Source organism: Carcharodon carcharias, chromosome 1, assembly GCF_017639515.1.
Source record: "Carcharodon carcharias isolate sCarCar2 chromosome 1, sCarCar2.pri, whole genome shotgun sequence".
NCBI lineage: Eukaryota > Metazoa > Chordata > Chondrichthyes > Lamniformes > Lamnidae > Carcharodon > Carcharodon carcharias.
This window is the reverse complement of record NC_054467.1, coordinates 229381708-229404127: the sequence shown is the minus strand read 5'-3', so window position 1 is coordinate 229404127 and position 22420 is coordinate 229381708. Positions and strand designations below refer to the sequence as shown.

The following is a 22420-nucleotide window of genomic DNA, read 5'->3' as shown; positions in this document are numbered from 1 at the left end:
ACTTTACATCTTCCTGAACACATTCCCGCCTAGCTTTGTATCATCCGCGAACTGGGAAATATTACATTTGGTCCCCACAACTAAATCAATGATATATATTGCGAACTGATCCTTGGGGTACCCCACTAGTCACAGCCTGCCAACATGAACATAAACCGTTTATTCCTACTTTCGGTTTTCTGCCTGTTAGCCAATCCTTAACCCATGCCAGTATATTGCCTCCTGTCCCATGTGCTTTTATTTTGCTAATCAACTCCCTCATGGATTAACAGCTCCTACAGGAATCCTTGTTCCCCCCGCTCCTGGCCGCTCGCACAGACTCACTCATCCCTAAAGGTTCTTTTACAACAAGATTATTAATTAGCCTTTTTTCATTACATAATACTAGATCTAAAATAGCCTGGTTGGCTCCCCAACATACTGCTCTAGAAAACCATTCCGAACACACTCCAGAAACTTGTCTTCCACAGCATTTGTGCTCAATTGGTTTAGCCAGACTATATGCAGTTTGAAGTCACCCATGATTACTGTATTGCCATGCTACGTACTTCTCTCATCTCCTGATTAATACCATGCCCCACATTACTATGACTATTTGGTGGCCTTTAAACAACTCCAACCAAAGTAGGCTGCCCTTTGCTTTTTCTTAGCCCCAACCAAACAGATTCCACACATTGTTCTTCCGATCTGAGATCCTCCCTCACTAATGCACTGATCCCATCCCTTATTACCAGCGCAATTTCACCTCATTTCCCTTCGTCTATCCTTCCTAAATGTCGAATATCCTTGAATATTCAGTTCCTAGTCTTGGTCACCATGCAGCCATGTTTCCATAATGGCAATTATACCATACCCATTTACCTCTGTTTGTGTCTTTAGATTATCTATCTTACTGCTGCGCGCATTCAGGTAGAATGCCTTTAACTTTGTCTTTTCAACATCATTCCGCATTCTGGGGAGGCAATGGCATAGTGGTATTGTCGCTGGACTAGTAATCCAGAGACCTAGGGTAATGCTCAGGGATCCGGGTTTGAATCCTGCCTAGGTAAATGGTGGAATTTGAATTCAATAAAAATCTGGAATTAAAAGTCTAATGATGACCATGGAACCATTGTCAATTGTTGTAAAAATCCATCTGGTTCACTAATCTTCTTTAGGGAAAGAAATCTGTCCTGGTCTGGCCAACATATGATTCCAGACCCACAGCAATGTGGCTGACTCTTACAATGTGGCCTAACAAGCCACTACAAAATCACAAAAAAGGAATGAAACCAGATGGACCACCTGGCATCGACCTAGGCACCAGAAACAGCAATGGCAATCTCAGCCCTGCTGACCCTGCAAAGTCCTCCTTACTGACATCTGGGGGCAGGTGCCAAAATTGGGAGAGCAGTCTCACAGACTAGTCAAGCAATAGCCTGACATAGTCATCCTCACGGAATCATACCTTACAGATGTCTCAGCCACCACCATCATTATCCCTGGGTATGTCCTGTCCCACTGGCAGGACAGGCCCAGCAGAAGTGGCGATGCAGTGGTATACAGTCGGGAGGGAGTCGCCGTGGGAGTCCTCAACATTGGCTCCGGACCCCATGAGGTCTCATGGCATCAGGGCAAACATGGGCAAGGAAACCTCTTGCTGATTACCATGTCCGGCCTTCCCCAGCTGATGAATCAGTGCTCCTCCATGTTGAACACCACTTGGAGGAAGCACTGAGGTTGGCAAGGGTGCACAACATCCATCACCAAGAGTGGCTCGGTAGCACCACTACTGACCGAGCTGGCCAAGTCCTAAATGACATAGCTGCTAGACTGGGTCTGCAGCAGGTGGTGAGGGAACCAACAAGAGCCAAAAAACATAGTTGACCTCATTCTCATCCAACCTGCCTGCTGCAGATGCATCTGTCCATGACAGTATCGGCAGGAGTGACCACTGCATAGTCACTGTGGAGACGAAGTCCGGCCTTCACATTGAGGATACCCTCCATCGTGTTGTGTGGCACTACCACCCTGCTAAATGGGATAGATTTCGAACAGATCTAGCAACTCAAGAATGGGCACCCATGAGGCACTGTGGGCCATCAGCAGCAGCAGATCCTCGGTACTTCTCAGGGTCCTACCATTCATCATGTATGCCTGTGCATTGTTTGTCCAGTCGTGAATGGTGGTGGGCAATTAAGCAACTCACTGGAGGAAGAGGCTCCACAAACATCCCCATCCTCAATGATGGAGGAGCCCAGCATATCAGTGGAAAATATAAGGCTGAAGCATTTGCTGCAATCTTCAGTCAGAAGTGCCGAATGATCAATCTCCGCCTCCTCTGGAGGTTCCCAGCATCATTGATGCCAGTATTCAGCCACTTCGATTCACTCCATGTGATATCAAGAAATGGATGAAGGCACTGGATACTGCAAAGGCTATGGGCCTGACACTATTCTGACAATAGTATTGAATACTTGTGCTCCAGAACCTGCTGCGCCCCTAGCCAAGCTGTTTCAGTACAGCTACAACATTGCCATCTACCCAGCTGTGTGGAAAATTACCCAAGTATGTCCTGCACAGAAAATGCAGGACAAATGCAGCACAACAGTGAGGAGGATAGCTTTAGATTACAGGAGGATATAGGTGGGCTGATCAGCAGCAAATGGAATTTAATCCAGATAAGTGCGAGGTGATGCACTTGGACTGGACAAACAAGGCACAGAAGTACGCGATTAATGGTAGGACCCTGGGAAATACCGAGGATCAGAGGGACCTTGGTGTACATGTCACCAGTCCCTTAAGGTAGCGGGGACAGGTAGATCAGTTGGTTAAGAAGGCATATGGGATACTCGCCTTTATTAGCCGAGGCATAGAATATAAGAGCAGGGAGGTTATGCTGGAAAGTATGAAATGCTGGTTAGGCCACAGCATGCAGTTCTGGAATCTGCATTATCGGAAGGATGTGATTGCACTAGAGAGTGTGCAGAGGAGATTTACCAGGAAGTTGCCTGGGCTGGAGAGTTTTAGTTTTGAGGAGAGATTGGATAGATTGGGGTTATTTTCCCTGGAGCAGAGGAGATTGAGGGGGGACATGATTGAGGTGTATAAAATTATGAGGAGCATAGATAGGGTAGATAGGAAGGAACTTTTCCCCTTGGTGGAAGGATCAATAACCAGGAGGCATAGATTTAAGGTAAGGGGCAGGAGGTTTAGAGGGGATGTGAGGAAGAGTTTTTGTACCGGGAGGGTGGTGGGAATCTGGAACTCACTGCCTGAAAGGGTGGTAGAGGCAGACACCCTCAAAACATTTAAGAAATATTTGGATGTGCACTTGCGATGCCATGGCATACAAGGTTATGGGCATCATGCTAGAAAATGGTATTATAATAGTTAGAAACTTGTTTGACCAGTGCAGACTCGATGGGCTGAAAGGCCTCTTTGGCTCTAAATCCAACCTGGCCAATTATCACCCCATCAGTCTTCTCTCCATCAATAAAGTAATGGAAAGGGTCATCAACAGTGCTATCAAGCAGCACTTGCTTAGCAATAACCTGCTCACTGATGCTCAGTTTGGGTTCTGCCAGGGTCTCCTGACCTCATTACAGCCTTGGTTTAAACATGGGCAAAAGAGCTGAACTCCAGAGGTGAGGTGAGAGTGAATGCCCTGGACATTAAGGCCACATTTGACTGTGTGGCATCAAGGAGCCTGAGAAAAACTGGAGTCAATGGGAAACAGGGGGAAAACCCTCTGCTGGTTGGAGTCATACCTAGCACAAAGGTTGTTGATGTTGGAATCAGTCATCTCAGCACCAGGACATCACCGCAGGAGTTCCGCGGGGTAGTGTCCTGGGCCAAACCATCTTCAGCTGCTTCATCAATGATCTTCCTCCATCGTAGGGTCAGGAGAGGGGATGCTCGCTGATGATTGCACAATGTTCAGCACTATTTGCAACAACTCAGATACAGAAGCAGTCCATGTCCAAATGCAGCAAGACCTGGACAGTATCCAGGCTTGGGCTGACAAGTGGCAACTAACATTCACACCACACAAGTGTCAAGCAATGACCATCTCCAACAAGAGAGAATCCAACCATCACCCCTTGATGTTCAATGGCATTACCATCACTGAATCCCCCACTATCAACATCCTGGGGGCTACCATTGACCAGAAACTGAACTGGATTAGCCATATAAATACTGTGGATAGAAGAGCAGGTCAGAGGCTAGGAATCGTGCAATGACCATCTACAAGTGCGATGGAATACTCCGCACTCGCCTGGATGATTTCAGCTCCCGCAACACTCAAGAAGCTTGACACCATCCAGGACAAAGCACATCCATTGATTTTCAACACATCCACAAACATTCACTCCCTCCACCATCAACGCACAGTAGCAGCAGTGTGTACCATCTACAAGATGCATTGCAGGAATTCACCATGGCTCCTTCGACAGCACCTTCCAAACCCATGACCAGTACCATCTAGAAGGGCAAGGGCAGCAGATAGATGGGAAGACCACTACTTGGAAGATCCCCTCCAAGTCCATTCACCATCCTGACTTGGGACATATATCGCTGTTCCAAAATCCTGGAACTCCCTTCCTAACAGCACTGTGGGTGTCCCTACACCACATGGATTGCTGTGGTTCAAGAAGGCAGCTCACCACCATCTTCTCAAGGGCAATTAGGGACAGGCAATAAATGCTGGCCCAGCCAGAGAAACCCACTTCCCATGAATGAATAATAAAAAAAAAATTTGAAGCATACTCAATGTTCTTGCTATGTTTCTCTGCCTTCTATTCTCACTACTACTTCCTGTTACCAACTTTACTTCTTTACAATTTGGGCCCCTCAGGTTCCCAGCCCCTGACAAGCTAGTTTAAACCCCACCCCAACAGCATTAGTAAATCTCCCTGTCAGTATATCAGTCCCAGTCCTGTTATGATATAACTTGTCCAACTTGTACAGGTCCCAACTGCCCCAGAACCAGTTCCAATGCCTCAGAAATCTGATGCCTTCCCTCCTACACCAGTTCTCCAGCCACGTATTTAATCGATCAATCCTCCTATTCCTATGCTCACTAGCACGTGAGACCGGGAGTAATCCTGAAATGACTGCTCATGAGGTCCTGTTTTTCAATTAAAGGCAAAATACTGCTGGAAATCTGAAGCAAAAACAAAAAAATGCTGGAAAAAGTCAGCAGGTCTGACAGCATCTGTGGAGAGAAGGACAGAGTTAATGTTTCAAGTCCGTATGACTCTTTGTCAGAGCCACTGAAGAAGAGTCATATGGATTCGAAACTTTAACTCTGTCTTTCTCCCCATAGGTGCTGTTAGGCCTACTGAGTTTTTCCAGTATTTCTTGTTTTTGTCCTGCTTTTTAATTTCCTTCCTAACTCCCTGAATTCTGTTTTCAGGTACTGGTCTCTTCCTACCAATGTCATTGGTACCAATGTGGACCATGACTTCTGGCTGATCCCCCTCCCCATGAGGAATGTCCTGCAGCTGCTCCGTGACATCCTTGACCCCGGCACCAGGGAGGCAACACACCATCCTGGAGTCACGTTTACAGCTGCAGAAAGGCCTCTCTGATCCCCTGATAATGGAATCCCCCATCACTTTTGCCCTTCCATTCTTCCTCCTCCCCCATTCTATACAGCTGTGCCGCCCATAGTGCCACAGGCTTGGTTCTGGCTGCATTCCCCTGAGGAACTGTCACCCTCATCTGCATCCAAAATGGAAAATCAATTAGCAAGCAGGATAGACTCAGAGGTCTTCTGTACTACCTGCCTGGTTCACAGGCTGCCTAGAGGTCACCCATTCCCTCTCTGGCTGTGCGATTCTCAAATGTGGTGTGACCAGCTCCCTAAACGTGCTGTCCACATAGTTCTCTGCCTCACAGATGCACAACAGTGACTCCAGCTGCCGCTCAAGTTCCCAAACCTGGAGCTCAAGCTTGTGCAGCTGGTGACACTTCCTACAGATGGGATGCATGGTGCATCCACAACTTCACAGATGCCGCAGGATGTACATTCCACTTGGCTGAGCTGACCTGCCATCCTGTAACTTAAAAACCGATTTATTACATTTACAGTAATTAGAGTAGAACAAATTACCACTAACAACTTTACTAAACTTACGCTAACTTTATCCTACTTTGGTTTACTTTATTTACTTTGGCTTGATTTAACTTTACTTCCCTATTGCTAGTGTTCCTTCCTGAAATCCAAGTAACAGCTTTACACCAACCAACGAACTTACAGTTTTGCTGTGATGTCACTCCTGGATTTTTTTCAAACTCAGCCCACTGCCCGATAGACGTGTCCCTCACAGGTCCAACTGTCCCCGCTCCCAGAAGGTGAATCATTTTAAGAGACAGTTGTAAACTGGGGCGTGCAGTAGACGAACAGCAGATTCCCATCAAAGGAGGAACTCTGGCTCAGAATTGATGAGCTGGAATCCGAGCTCCGGACACTGCGGCACATCCGGGAGGGGGAGAGTTACCTGGATGCTTTGTTTCAGGAGGCATTCACACCCGGTAGATTAAGTACCTCAAGTTCAGTCCGTGGTCAGGGTCAGAAGGGTGTGACTGCAAGTGAGGCAGGTAGAGGGATCCTGTGTTCAGGAACAGAGGAGCCTCAGCTCTTGATCTTGTCTAACAGGTACGAGGTACTTGCTCCCTGTGTGGATGAGGAACAGGGCTGTAGGGAGGATGAGCCAGCTGACCAAGGCACCGTGGCACAGGAGGCCATTCAAGAGGGGGAAACAAAAAGACAAGTGGTAGTTGTAGGCTATTCTATAATTAGGGGAATTGATAGCTTCCTTTGTAAGCAGGATCGAGAGTGCCGCATGGTATGAAGACTGCCCGGTGCCAGGGTGAGGGATATCTCTGACCGGCTTGAAAGGATATTGGAGAGGGAGGGGAAGAATCCAGTTGTTGTGGTTCACGTCGGGACAAATAACATAGGTAAGACTAGGAAAGAGGACCTGTTTGGGGATTATCAGGAACTAGGAACTAAATTAAAGAACAGGTGCTCAAGGGTTATAATCTCTGGATTACTACCCGAGCCACGTGCAAATTGGCATAGGGACACGAGAATAAGGGAAGTAAACACGTGGTTAAGGAGTGGTGCGGGAAAGAGGGGTTCCATTTCATGGGGCACTGACATCAGTATTGGAACAGGAGGGATCTGTACCGTTGGGACGGTCTCCACCTGAACCGATCTGGGACCAATGTTCTAGCGAAAAGGGTAAATAGGGTGGTCAACAGGACTTTAAACTAGAAAGTTGGGGGGGGGGGGCGAAGGGAAGGGTAAAACTCCAAGAAGTATGACTAATGGGAAACAAAGCAGCCGGTTAGCGTGTGGGGGGATATATTCAACTTCATGGAAAATTATGAAAAAACTGAAACTAAAGGAGAGTCCAGGAGAGGCTATTAAAGTCTCCAGAACACAAGTTAGGACAGAGTGTTTGGAAAGGGCTAGGAATCTAACTTCACGCACATCAGATAAAGGGACAACAATGAGAAAGGGGACAGAAAATGCAGGACTGAAGGTGTTGTATCTGAATGCACGCAGTATACAAAATAAGGTAAATGAGCTTTTGGCACAGCTTAAAATTGGCAGGTATGATGTGGTGGGTATTACGGAGACATGGCTGCAAGGAGATCAGGACTGGGAGTTAAATATACATGGATATACATCCTATTGAAAAGATAGGCAGGTTGGCAGAGGAGTTGGAGTTGCTTTGTTAGTAAGAAATGAAATTAAATCGATAGCAAGAAACGACGTAGGGTCACATGATGTAGAATCTGTGTGGGTAGAGTTGAGGAACCGCAAAGGTGAAAAAACCATAATGGGAGTTATATACAGGCCTCCGATCAGTAGTCAGGATGTGGGGCACAAAATACACCAGGAGATAGAAAAGGCGTGTAAGAAAGGCAAGGTTACAGTGATCATGGGAGATTTCAATATGCAGGTGGACTGGGAAAATCAGGTTGGTAGTGGATCCCAAGAAAAGGAATTTGTGGAATGTCTACGAGATGGCTTTTTGGAGCAGCTTGTGGTGGAGCCCACTAGGTAACAGGCAATTCTAGATTTAGTGATGTGTAATGAGGCAGATTTGATAAGGGAGCTTAAGGTGAAGGAACTCTTAGGAGGAAGTGACCAAAATATGATAGAATTTACCCTGCAATTTGAGAGGAAAAAGCTGGAATCAGATGTAACAGTATTACAGTTGAAGAAAGGCAACTACAGAGGCATGAGGGAGGAGCTGGCCAGAATTGACTGGGAGATGAGCCTAGCAGGAAAGACAGTGGAACAGCAATGGCAGGAGTTTCTGGGAGTAATTTGGGAGACACAGCAAAAATTCATCTATCCCTAGGAAGAAAAAGCATACTAAAGGGAGGATGAGGCAACCATGGCTGACAAGGGAAGTCAGGGACAGCATAAAAGCTAAAGAGAAAGCATACAATGCGGCAAAGAGCAGTGGGAAGCCAGGGGACTGGGAATTCTACAAAGACCAACAGAGGACAACTAAAAAAGAAATAAGGAGGGAGAAGATTAAATATGAGGGTAAACTAGCCAGTAATATAAAAGAAGATTGCAAGAGTTTTTTTTTTAGATATATAAAGGGTAAGAGAGAGGCAAAAGTGGACATTGGGCCGCTGGAAAATGACGCTGCAGAAGTAGCCGTGGGGAACAAAGAAATGGCGGAGGAACTGAATAGGTACTTTGCATCAGTCTTCACGGTGGAAGACATGAGTAACATCCCCAAATTTCAAAAGAGTCGGGGGGCAGAGGTGAGTATGGTGGCCATTACCAAGGAGAAGGTGCTAGGAAAACTGAAAGGTCTGAAGGTGGAAAAATCACCTGGACCAGATGGACTACACCCCAGAGTTCTGAAGGAGATAGTGGAGGCATTAGTGGTGATCTTTCAGGAATTACTGGAGTCAGGGAGGGTCCCAGAGGACAGGAAAATAGCTAATGTAAGCGCCCTGTTTAAGAAGGGAGTGAGGCAAAAGACAGGAAATTACAGGCTGATTAGCCTGACCTCGGTCGTTGGTAAGATTTTAGAGTCTATTATTAAGGATGAGATTTCAGAATACTTGGAAGCGCATGGTAAAATCGGGCAAAGTCAGCATGGTTTCATGAAGGGGAGGTCATGCCTGACAAATCTGTTAGAATTCTTTCAGGAGGTAACGAGTAGGTTAGACAAAGGAGAGCCAATATATGTTATCTACTTGGACTTCCGGAAGGCTTTTGACAAGGTGCCGCACAGGAGGCTGCTCAGTAAGATAAGAGTCCATGGTGTTAGAGGTACTAGCATGGATAGAAGATTGGCTGTCTGGCAGGAGGCAGAGAGTGGGGATAAGGGGGTTTTTCTCAGGATGGCGGCTGGTGACTAGTGGAGTTCCGCAGGGGTCAGTTTTGGGACTACAACTTTTCACTCTATACATTAATGATCTAGATGAAGGAACTAAGGGCATTCTGGCTAAGTTTGTAGATGATACAAAGATAGGTGGAGGGACAGGTAGTATTGAGGAGGCTGGGAGGCTGCAGAAGGATTTGGACAGGTTAGGAGAATGGGCAAAGAAGTGGCAGATGGAATACAACGTGGGGAATTGTGAGGTCATGCACTTTGGTAGGAAGAATAGAGGCATAGACTATTTTCTAAATGGGGAGAGAATTCAGAAATCTGGAGTGCAAAGGGACTTGGGAGTCCTGGTCCAGAATTCTCTTAAGGTTAACTTGCAGGTTGACGCGGTAGTTAGGAAGGCAAATGCAATGTTGGCATTTATTTCGAGAGGACTAGAATATAAAAGCAGGGATGTGCTGCTGAGGCTTTATAAGGCTCTGGTCAGACCACATTTAGAATATTGTGAGCAATTTTGGGTCCTGTATCTCAGGAAGGATGTGCTGGCCCTGGAGAGGGTCCAGAGGAGGTTCACGAGAACGATCCCAGGAATGAAAGGCTTAACATATGAGGAACGTTTGAGGATTCTGGGTCTATACTCGATGGAGTTTAGAAGGATGAGAGGGGATCTGATTGAAACTTACAGAATACTGAAAGGCCTGGATAGAGTGGATGTGGGGAGGATGTTTACATTAGTAGGAGAGACTAGGACCCGAGGGCACAGCCTCAGAGTAAAGGGAAGACCTTTTAGAACAGAGATGAGGAGAAACGTCTTTAGTCAGAGAGTGGTGAATCTATGGAATTCATTGCCACAGAAAGCTGTGGAAGCCAGGTCCTTGAGTGTATTTAAGACTGAGATAGATAGGTTCTTGATTGGTAAGGGGATCAAAGGTTACGGGGAGAAGGCGGGAAAATGGGGTTTAGAAACTTATCAGTCATGATTGAACGGCGGAGCAGACTCGATGGGCCGAATAGCCTAATTTCTGCTCCTATGTCTTATGGTCTTATTAGCCAGATTGGACAAATAACTTCCTTCACCTGTGTTTATCTTTAAGCCTCATTATTTGCTCTGCTTCAAATTTTAGTTTTATTTAAAAACTTAAGATTTTGCTCTGGATATCCTCATCCAAGCCAATTATATGCCTCGCAGCTCACAAATAACTGCAATTAAGGGTAGCCGCTGCTTCTGCTGCAAACATCCTATTCTTGCCACCCCCCCTATTACATTCCCCTCCTCGATCACTGTCTCAGGTTGAATCTTGGCATCATATGTGACTCCAAGCTGAGCTCCTGGCTCCATATCCTGTACATCACAAAGACCGGAGGAAGGTTATAAATTTCTAACTCCTTATAAATTTATGGCTCCGAGTCAGTAAAAAAAATGCATTTATTTCCCTTCAAAATAATTTCACATAGATAGTGGTGCACTCCAACCTACATTCCCTTGGCAATACCTTACGGGATATTTTTAAGGCAAGTGCAATTTCATTCCAAAGTCCTTGTGATTTCCTGACCTCAGCCTTACCATTAATAAAAGGCATTGAGCAAAGGCTGGTGGCAAGGAAGATTAAAAATGGCACATTTTACTGTTCTAAGGTTTAGCTTGGCAAACACATGCACACATCCAAGGGTATAAGATGATGATTCATGTGCAGCCACCCCCCTTCTTCTATTGTTTTTATTAAGAATTATATTCATATTGATGATATGTGCTTTGTAGCACATTTTGTTTCAACTTACTCATATCAACGTACCATAAAAAAACTCCCTTTTTCCAGCTGCTGAGCCAAATAGTCATTAATGTTATTAAGAAACATAATCAGTTAATCAGAAACTTCGGCAGCTATTAAGGGAGACTGGAAAGCTACATAGTGTATTTTAATATGGATGAACAGCTTGATCTATAGAACAAATTGCTGATGTTGAGGGGAGTTCTGGGCCTGCCATCTCTCTCAACTGGAAAAGGTGGATCAGGATGTACAAAATAAACATGGGGCGCTGGGGAGAAATCATGGAAAACGTCTTTATTTTCACGAATTCAGAAGACTAAAATACTATTAACTTGCATTATGTAGCGTGTTCAAGTATTAAAACTTCTCAAGGCACTTCACAAAAGAGCTATCAAGCAAAATTTGGTACTGAACAACATAAGGAGATATTTTGGCAGATGACCAAAAGCTTGGTCAAAGAGGTAGGTTTTAAGGAGGGGAGAGAGGTAGCAAGGTGGAGTGGTTTAGGGTGGGAACTCCAGAGATCAAGGCTGAAGGCATAGACATCAATAGTGGAGGAAAAAAATCAGACATGCTCAAAAGACTGGAATTGGAGGAGCATATATCTCAGGGGGGTCATAGGATGGAAAGAGGTTACAGAGATAGAGAGGGGGGGGATCAAAGCCATGTTGAGATTTGAAAACAAGGCTGGGGGATTTTAAAATAAAGAAATTGATGGCCTGGAGCCAATACAGGTCAGTATGCACAAGGTTGATGGGACTTGGCAACTTAGGATATGGACAACAGTGTTTTGGATGAGCTTGCATTTATGGAGGGTACATTGTTAAATGTACAATAATAATGGACTAATCCACAGATTCAGTGAATACGCTTCATATCTCGTTGTCAAACACAGATCATGGGCCCAGCATTAACTCTGCATGGCTGTGTTTTCACATTAAAGAGTGATATAGGTAAAAAGGAAAGTTTGATTTTGACTACATGTACCTGATTACCAGATAGATGATACCGTTGGTTCAATTCCACCTGGATCTTGAATGTGTCAAGAAACATGTCACTTAGAGACTGATGGATGACGACATTATGGGCATTTCGAACTGTTGTGTGGAGTTTTTCACGTAGTTCACCATACTCCGTCGAGTTCAGCCTACAAATAATCATAAAAACACGGACTTCACTTCAATTTCTGAGGTGAAACAATTTTAGTTCCTTTCTTTCTGTACCCCACCCATTTACCAAAACAATCTGCTTCTCACCTGGTGTAATTTGGTCAAGGGCAGGGAGGGAAGGTGCTGCAGAGAGGGTAGAAGACATAGTGCTGGTGTTAAGTGGAGAGAATCGGGAAACAGGCTCTTATGACAAGGAGATACGGTTTCAAGTTTTAATCAGGATAACAAAATCCAGCTGTAGATTTGACTCCATTACCCACCTAATGTCGAATGGCTTGACGTTCGGATTGATGCTGGACACTCGAATTGTTAGGAATTGTACAGGAGTATTCAGGTCAGGACACAGCTCGTGCTGCCTTGATTCAGTCAATGTGAGGTGAATATCCTGCTGCTGTGCTATATGAACATTATATGTAGTCACCTTCATCACCCAGGTATCAGTGACAATAACTCGGGCTCCTGGCGCTCCGGAAGCAAATTTATCAATCCTTCGGAACTCAGTATTAACAGAAGATGCCACAGCTCTCCAACCAGACTGCGGAAGGGCATAGTGCACAAGGCTTCTGGCTATTGGATGTTTGCCCCACTTATTTAAGGACCAGTACAACACCACAAGGCTAGCAACAGCAGGGATGAGCACAGCAGTCACTAAGTAAATCAACCAACCCTTGCTTACTAGAAAGTAGAACTGCTTTTCACCAGAAGATGCAACACACATTCCTGCATAATAACCTGCAATAAACAACAATGGCAAGAGATGAGTAACATTCATGAAAACAGCACTTCAGAAAAGGGTCACTTAATACCCTTCACTCACTTTCATCAAATCAAGAAAGATACTCAATGTTTTTACCTTGACTACAGCCTTATTTCCAACCTTCCCTTTCTGTCCAATATAACCCTTACATCCATTTAACATCTTACTCTGTTTTTGAAGTGCAGTGGCCATTTTCTGAACAAATGTGACAGCCATTCTGTGCATGGCAATATTATTAATGTTAAGGTGAACAATCAGCAAACTTACTTTCAGGCAACATTGGCTGAGGGGAAATGTTGCTCAGGCACCAGGAGAGATGACTACTATTCATGTACCATGTGACACAACATCCAACTGCACCACTAAAATAGGCAGGACTGTGGTTTAATGTCTCCTTCCAAGGAATAATACCTCCAGCAATGCAGCACTCTCATCATACTGCACTAACCAAAGGAGTGATTCAGTTCGGGCAACAATACCGAGGGTTCAATTCTGATTCTTTCTGATTTGCATAAACAACCTGGATTGAGAAGCACAATCCAACTCTGTTTCTCTCCACGGATGCTCCCTTACCTGAGTTTTTCCAGCATTTTTTGTTCTTATTTGAGAAACACAATTCAAGTTGGTCACATCTGCAGATATTGAATTAGGTGGCTCTGTTGGGTATGATGAATTAGCCAAAGATCTACTTAAATATTTCAGTAAAAGCAGAGGGAGCTACACCAAATTCTAAATCAGTACTTGTAAGTTGTAGTACAGAAGGAGAAAAAACAGGCACCACACTTAATGAATGCTGGTGAACTGCACAGAAGACTGGAAGTGACATAAGACTCAATAATTATGTCCAGTCATTGCAAAGTAGCCACTAACAAAGCAAATAGATGTTGAGTTACATTGCCAAATTAATAAAATTCAAAATGTTTCAGATGCTGGAAATCTGAAATAAAAACAGAAAATGGTGGAAATACTCAGGCCAGGCAGCAGCAAAGAAACAGAATCAACACTTCAGGTCAATGATCTTTTTTCAGAACTGTTACGAAGGTCATCAATTTGAAACATGAACTCTGTTCCTCTCTTGATGAAATACAAGTCTGTGGGCCTCACACTGAAGAAAGCCTTGCAGTTTTCTGGTTAGACTGCACCTCAGGTACTTTGTACAGTTCTGTCAACAAGGCACATAGGGAAAATGTCCATGTTCTGCAAGCAAGAGAGCCAAGGATCACCAGGCTAATCCTATCAGAAGAGTGATGGGAGGAAAGATTTGAAACTGCTAAGCTTTATAAGAAGGAAAATCAGGGAATGCAAAATAATCAAGAGAATAAGAATAAAAACAGAAAATGCTGGAAAAACTCAGGTCTGACAGCATATGTGGAGAGAGAAACAGAGTTAATGTTTCAAGTCCGTATGATTCTTCTTCAGAGCAGAAGCAAATTTTATATATTCCAAATTCTTTATATTCACCAGAGTAGGTGAATAAAAAATGTATTCAGAATATATAAAAGCCAATAAGATGCAATTCAGGCCAAATGCTAGGAATCATTGTCATCCAAAGAGTTACCAATACAAAGAATGGTTTTCACGGCAGGGGAGGAGGCAAAACAAGCTGGAATGCCTTGGACGCTGTGCTAGCTTCTCTCGTTGTGGTATTGTATGCACAGAAAGTACTCTGTCCAAACCTATCACCAACTCAGAGGCAAAGATGAGCTAAGTTGACACACAAACATACACACATCACCTGGTTCACAGTTTTTGTAACAACAATAAGAAATATTAAACAACAGCCTTCAATTTCTGCTCCAGTCCCTTCATTTCAACTTGAGACTTGAAAGCTTGCTCGTTGAAAGTGACAGACATTCGCCTAATGCGCTGTATGGGAGGGGGGAAGGGAAGAAAGAGATTAGATACCGTCTGATGTTTATAGTTTTTTTAAAGTTCATTTATGGGATGTGGGCATCGTTGGCCAGGCCAGAATTTATCGCTCATCTCTAATTGCCCTTGAGGTGGTGGTGAGCTGCCTTCTTGAACTGCTGCAGCCCATGTGGTGTAGGTACAGCCAGAGTGCTGTTAGGAAGGGAGTTCCAGGATTTTGACCCAGCAACAGTGAAGGAACAGTGAATGGCTTGGAGGGGAACCTCCAGCTGGTCGGGTTTCCATGTATCTATTGCCCTTGTCCTTCTAGATGGTAGAGGTTGTGTGTGCTTGGAAGGTGCTGCCTAAGGAGCCTTGGTGAGTTTCTGCACTGCACCTTGTAGATAGTACACACTACTGCTACTGTGTGTTATTAGTGGAGGGAGTGAATGTTTGTGGATGTGGTGCCAATTAAGCTGGCTGCTTTGTCCTGGATGGTGTCAAGCTTTGAGTGTTCTTGGAGCTGCACTCATCCAGGCAAGTAGAGAGTATTCCATCCCACTCCTGATGTGTACCTTGTAGAATGTGGACAGGCTTTGGGGAGTCAGGAAGTGAGTTACTACCTGCAGGATTCCTGGCCTCTGACCTGCTCTTGTAGCCACAGTACTTATATGGCTGGTCTAGTTCAGTTTCTGGTCAGTGGTAACCTCCAGGATGTTGATAGTGGGGCATTCAGTGATTGTAATGCTATTGAAACATGACACTGACAGCATTCCCTAGTTAAAAACACAAGCAATTGGCCCTGAAGCGGTATCCAGCCTCTCAATATATAAACAGATCAGATTTGGATAAAAGCAAAATACTGAAGATCCTGGAAATCTGAAACAAAAACAGAAATGCTGGAAAAACTCAGCAGGTCTGACAGCATATGTGGAGAGAGAAACAGAGTTGATGTTGAGTCCATATGACCCTTCTTAGAACTACAGGGAAGTTGAAGCTGGATAGAACGCCAGCGATAGGTGGGGGGAAAGGAGAGATTGACAAAGACATCACGGACAAAAGGGTGTGTTAATGGTCGTGGTAAGAGCTAAAAACAGTGCTGATAGTGGCATCAAGGTAAGAAAGCAGAATGTGATAATAGCCGGACGAGGGTAAGCACTTTGAAAAGAGCAACAGGGAACAAGTAACAGATGACCCTTGTGGGGGTGGACTCGGGACGTTAACTCTTGTTTCTTCGCAGATGCTGTCAGACCTGCTGAGTTTTTCCAGCATTTTCTGGTTTTGGTTCAAATCAGAGTCGGGTCGGCCTCACAACAACTACCGCCCCACCATCCGCCCGCAGCCCTCATCTGGCCCACAGCAACCCCGTGCCGGCGGGCCGAGCAGCACCGCTCTGCCCTGACTTGACCTGACCTGACCTAGCGGCAGTAGCGAGTGCACGGTGACAGTGGCCGCCGTCCTGCGGATGTGGTAATGGACGAAGGACAGATCTTCACTGCCAAGCTGCTCGGACAGCAGATCCTGCACGGTCACCCCCGCTGAGCGGAACTCGGTTGGCGTGAAGACGAAGCAAAAAGACAGGACAACGTAGAAAAGACTGAAAGCAGCGGCGGGACTGTCCATCTTGAAGCTGGGCCCGGCCGTCGCCCCTGGAGACACGGATATCCGGCTCCGGCCCCGGCCCCGCCCTCATCACATGGACTATGGAGTGGACACGGATCCTTGGCTGAGGATCTGCTGGTTGTGTTTCCATTTGTGGGAATGGAACCACACGAGGGTAATTGGGGCTGGAAAAGAGAGAACAACACCTTGGAGAATAATTCTTTGAGCGACCATACTGAATTCTGTGGAAATTTCAAGGCAGATGAGGAGAGAGAGAGAGTTACCATAGTCGATGTTGTTTGGAACATTGCCTAGGGCCATTGGAAAGTTGAGATGTGGCAACACGGGAATTTAGAGAGAAAAAAATGTTGGAGATAAATCTAGCATGATTTGTGTATATATATAATATGAGAGACTTTTGCAGTAAAATTAAATTTGACATAGCATTAAAGTAGGCGTGATGTACTCCAACTGTGACCCAAGTCATATCCAAATTCAAAATCACTTTATTGCTGTAAGGATGATAGGACAAGATTTCACGTTTTAAGAATTTAAGAGCTATAACAAAAGCACTATTGATGAAACACTCTTTTCATAATCAGCTTATACTTTAAACCACAAAACAGAATGTTCCCTTTTTCTTTTAACACAATTGAAAACACACTTCTCAAATATATTTTGCACTGTCCTTTGGGTAGACATTCAATTCTGCCATAACCAGTCCAAGGTGATTCTTAGCTCCCGAGGTTCACTTCCATTCTTTTCCTATCTCAATCTGGGAATTTTTCATCTCAGAACTCTTTCACTGACGTTTCATCCCTAGAGATTCTTTCTGTAGCACAAGTTGGTGAATCTTACAGCTTTGTTTTAACTCCTCAGAAATTTGATCTTTCTAATCTAAGTGCTAACATCTACCTGCATTATTGCGTGGTGAACCACAGCAACTTGCTGGCTATAGCTACTCTCCATCTTCCCAGATCCTGGCAGACTAATCTCATCTGTGGGTTTTCAGAGATGCTTTAGAAACCCTTCCCCCTCAAAGTCCATCTCCATGGCAATGCAAATCACATGGACCTTGTATCCAGGTTGAAATGCTGATTAGGTATTCTTTAAACCCCAACAACATTCTATATCATGGAATTAAATGGACAGTTTAAAGCACAATTGTTTATAACTAAACATTCTCAAGTCACCTTTCCTGGGACTTTGGAGACTTACAGTCTATCCACTGCTGCTGCCATTGTCTCCAAGTGTAAACGCCTTGCATCGTCTTCCCAGTAAAACAATCTGTAAACAATCTCTAACAAACACTGCCCAGGCTTACTATCAGGCCGCCTTCAGAACAGGTAACATGACCCAATTCGTTTTACTTTAAAGACATATTCTCAAAACAACAATCTTATAAACTTCTTAGTTGTAACAATGCATAAAACCCCAGAATCTCATTTGTTGTTCTGAAGCACTGGATTACAGGGTCTTTAACTTTTACTATGATCCAAACATAGATGAATAAAACAGAATTAATGTAATAACCTGTCAACACAAGTCAATGACTGCAGTGACACCATCTTTCTTACATGTGCACTGCATGTGCTTGTTTGTTTGCCTTTTTCTCACTTAGTTCCAGAGAACCTTTGGAATTTTGTTCTTTATGTGCAGGGATGGGAAAAGCCAACTCCATCTTCCTTGTCCAATCTCTCAACAGCATTCACTGCCTAGGCATAGAACTTACCATAAAAAAAACAAATAGCATAAATAGTGAGAACACTGCAACTATTTGTTGAGAGAGAGAGTTGGTCAACTGATTTATTTGTGTTCTTAAAATTTCCCAAGTTCCTGAACAAATGATGTAATTGTGCATGCCCTTATTTTTAATTAAGGCGTCTTTGAAGGATGTATTGTCAGTTGTTCATGATTTTGCTGCTGGTGCTTTAGAGCACAAAACCAAGCATGAAATTAGGCCAGTTTTAGTTTGGAAGTAAGCCAATTTCTGTACAACCTAACAAAGTAAAGAATGTTTTCTGTTACATTCATAAAATCACAAGCTTACTGGATTTCCTTGCAACAAAATCTCTCAATTTTTACAGTCCCCGTAGAGATTGATACATTTTAGAGATGAATTTCACAAATGACCAACTGAAATAACCAAAGGACAAGATTTCACATTTTAAAGGTGGAATTGCAACGGGACCGTAAAATGTGGTAAGCCATTCAAAACTCCATTGACTTTGGCGGGAACAGAAAATCGCGCCAGTGGGAGGGGCTGTAAAATTCGGCCCACGACTTTTACTGTAGCAAACTAACATCAACATAAATTAAACATTACTTAACAGGCAACTAATATACCAAATTAAAGAAAAGGTACTCTTGCATTAACTAACTAAGTATCTAATCCATTCAAAAGACAACAGGCCTGCCATGTGGGAGACTGTAGATCATAAATCAGAGACTGAAATAACTAAAAATGCGTGACTTTCATCTGAATACAGTTTTGAGTGTGTGGGTGCTTGAGTGAGACCGAGTATGTGTAACTTTGCATTTAATTCGGGGTAAGTGTGAAAGAATAAATAATCTTCTTTATGTTTTTTAACTCACGAAAGCTGGCTGCTGAATTATTTAATTGGAATACACACTCCAAAGGTAAGAAAACACACACCTCTTTCTGTATAAAACATACTGATCACAGTCAATAAGAGAACACATACATTCCATTTGTGACAGGAGGCTCGCTGCATATATGAATGTTATGGTGCACCATTATATTACAAATTTTTAGAAAAAACTGTTCTGAAGGTCACATTTAAAAAAAAAACCTTGGACTGAGTTTAAAGACCGTTCTTAAAATGGTGCCAGGCTACCAGACGGAAGTGTGGATTTCAATCATCTTTCTCTTACCTCCCGAGGAGACCAGGATGCATTTCTCGGACATATACATTTAAAATTCAATGAGTGTCTGAAAAGAGTAAACAAAACTCATTGACCTGATCAAAGCAAAAAAACTGCGGATTCTGGAAATCCAAAACAAAAACAAAATTACCTGGAAAAACTCAGCAGGTCTGGCAGCATCTCTCGAGAGGAGCACAGTTAACGTTTCGAGTCCGCATGACTCTTCAACATGAGTTCTATTGAACAGTCATGTGGACTCGAAACGTTAACTGTGATCCTCCCCACAGATGCTGCCAGACCTGCTGAGTTTTTCCAGGTATTTTTGTTTTTGTCATTGACCTGATAGTTTTTCCTCCAGACACAATGACACTAACTGACAAGCCATTGTAAGGTGTGAACAAACTTGGTCCTTTTGATCACTATAGGAGATAAGGAGACTTTGGATAACTAACGGAATTATCACTTGCTTTAAATGAAAAGTGACTCAGTATTGTTGTACAGGTCACATGATAACGGTGGCCATCTTGCCTTACCTGCAAAAGGCATTAAAAAGGACAGGAAAAAGACAGATCCACAGAAAACCATCTTGAAGAGCTTCAACCCAGGGAGAGACAGAAAAAGGCATCTAGGAACAGCCACGGCTTCTGCTGTAAAGTAACTAGGCAATCTGAAAGTGCCATGCCTGTAGAAACAGAAGAAATCTTCTCTCCTCCCTGACTCCATGTACTAAGATCACCTGTTAAAGCAACCTTGGGAATTCGATAGTGGAAGCTATCGCAGCTGCAGAGACAATCCTACAACTTCAAAACCTTCACTTCAGGTAACACAATATCTCAACTTCAAAAATGTCAAGCCTACACTGAATATGGACTAAACTGATCCAATTTTTATAAGTATTGTTTTATCTTCATTTGTAGCTAGGTATGTGTTTCTGTTAGTAACTATCTTTTCTTAAGTAACTTTCAGATCAACAGAATGAAATAAACAAAACTTTTCTTTTTTAAGTAAAAAAGCTTTGCTACTGGATTATTTTAAATTGAATTCTCACTCCATGGGTAAGAAAATAAACACCCACATACAAATACATTGAACACGGGCAACTTTGGGGAAAAAAAACCTTTTAAAATTGTCTGTGACAATCCCATTCCACCAGTCTGTCTGTCCTCTTGAAGTCTATCACTATCCTCCTCATAGTTCACAATACTTACAAGTTTTGTATCATCTGCAAATTTTAAAACTGACCTGCACACCAAAGTTTATGTCATTTACATATGTCAAGAAATGCAGTGGTCCTAGTATTGAACTCTGGGGAACTCCACTATATTACCTTACTCCGAAAAATAATCATTGACCACCAGTCTGTTTCCTATCACTCTGCCAACTTCATATCCATGCTGCATTAACTTTGCTGAAGCCTGTTATGTGGCACTCTATTAAACACCTTCTGGAAGTCCATATACGTAAACCACATCAATCCTCTCTGTTACCCCATCAAAAAACTCAATCAAGTTAGGTAAACACAATTTGCCCTTAAAAAAGCTGTGCTGCCTTTCCCCAATTCATACACATTTGTCTAAATGGCTGTTAGTTTTGTTCCAGATTATCATTTCTAAAAGCTTTCCCACCACTGAGGTTTATCCTTACATCCGTTTTTTGAACAAGGGTGTAACATTTGCAATTCTCCAGTGTCTTGGCCCCACCAATGTATTGAAGAAGTACTTGAAGTTATTGACAATGCTTCTGCAATTTCTTTCCTTACTCCTTTAGTTTCCTTCACTTTGTCTTATCCAGTCCTGGTGACTTCTCAACTTTTGTACAGCCAGCCTTTCTAATATCTACTCTATCAATTGTTAGTCCATCCAGTCTCTCAATTACTTCCTCTTCTACTATAACTTTGACAGCATTTTCCTCCTTGGTAAAGACACATGCAAAGTACTCATTTTGAACCTTAGCAATATCATCTGCCTCCGCAACTAATTCAGTCCCTAATCAGCCCATTATGTCTTTATACTATTTATATGCCTATGATTTTTGGATTCCCTTTTTATGTTAGCTGCCAATCTCTTCTCATATTCTCTCGTTGCTTCTCTTACTCCATTTTTAACTAAAAAGCAATACCGCACATGCTGGCTATCTAAGTGCTGGAAGAACTCAGCAGGTCTAGCAGCATCTGTGTGCAGAGAGAAACAATTAACATTTCGAGTCCAATATGCCTCTTCTTCTGAACTGAAGAGAGGGAGGGGTGTGATGGGTTTTACACTGTTGAAAACGGGAGCCGGGGAGCTAAAGAGGTCAGGGATAGGTTAGAGGGTGAGGAAGATTAAATGACAAAGATGGCATGGAATAAAAGCCAAATAAAGGGTGCAGTAATGATAGTACTGAAGAAACAAAAGATTGGTCCAGATTTGGTGTGAATAGCAGAGTAAAGGCCAGTGCTGTCTGAAAGCAAAAACACGGGATTAGGATACAGAATGGCACCTGGGCGGGGGGGGGAAATCAAAACAGAGGACAGAGTTCATGGTCTGAAGTTGCTGAACTCAATGTTGAGCCCAAAAGGCTGTAAAGTGCCTAATCGGAAGATGAGGTGCTGTTCTTCCAGCTTGCGTTGGCCTTCAACTGAACAACATTTTTTCGGCTTTCTGAACTGGATGGGGTGGCTGGTGTCAGGAGGTAATGCGGTGAAACCTGCAGAATACAGTTACCAACCAGTCCTGCTTATTTGCTGCGGATTCAATGCAATCCTCTGCAAAAGGCACTCACGGGCGCGCCGTTACTACACTCAATACAATTTGACAAGGTAAGCTACATCATCTGATGATCATATAGGTTAACAATACGTGACCCTAAGTCTGTTGGGTAAGCTGAATAAAACCAACTATCCAACCGCTACAAAAACGAAAATACCAGGTAATTCTGTTTTTGTTTTGGATTTCCAGCATCCGCAGTTTTTTTTTTGTTTTTTTTATCCAACCGCTAAGCTGCCTTGGGACGCTGGCCAGAGACGTTGGCACACAACAGCGACGCCTGCGCAGT

At 43.6% G+C, this 22420-nt stretch overlaps 1 protein-coding gene across 3 annotated transcripts in view; it reads right to left on the bottom strand.

Annotated features, from left to right (window-relative positions):
* The window catches only part of tmem129 (transmembrane protein 129, E3 ubiquitin protein ligase), a 33149-nt gene extending 10783 nt beyond the window's left edge, over nucleotides 1–22366 (bottom strand). The window contains exons 1-4 of one of the 3 annotated variants that reach the window (XM_041196458.1): nucleotides 22292–22366; nucleotides 19397–19454; nucleotides 12555–13026; nucleotides 12113–12272 (exon numbers count right to left, since the gene is read on the bottom strand). In XM_041196458.1, coding sequence (XP_041052392.1) covers nucleotides 12113–12272; nucleotides 12555–13026; nucleotides 19397–19436 — 672 coding nt within the window. In that variant the 5' untranslated portion in view covers nucleotides 19437–19454; nucleotides 22292–22366. Of the gene's footprint in view, nucleotides 1–12112; nucleotides 12273–12554; nucleotides 13027–13318; nucleotides 13688–16317; nucleotides 16805–19396; nucleotides 19455–22291 lie in introns of those variants that run through there. The other 2 variants (XM_041196441.1, XM_041196452.1) reach the window with 2 other exon arrangements.
* Between the last annotated feature and the right edge of the window lie 54 nt (nucleotides 22367–22420).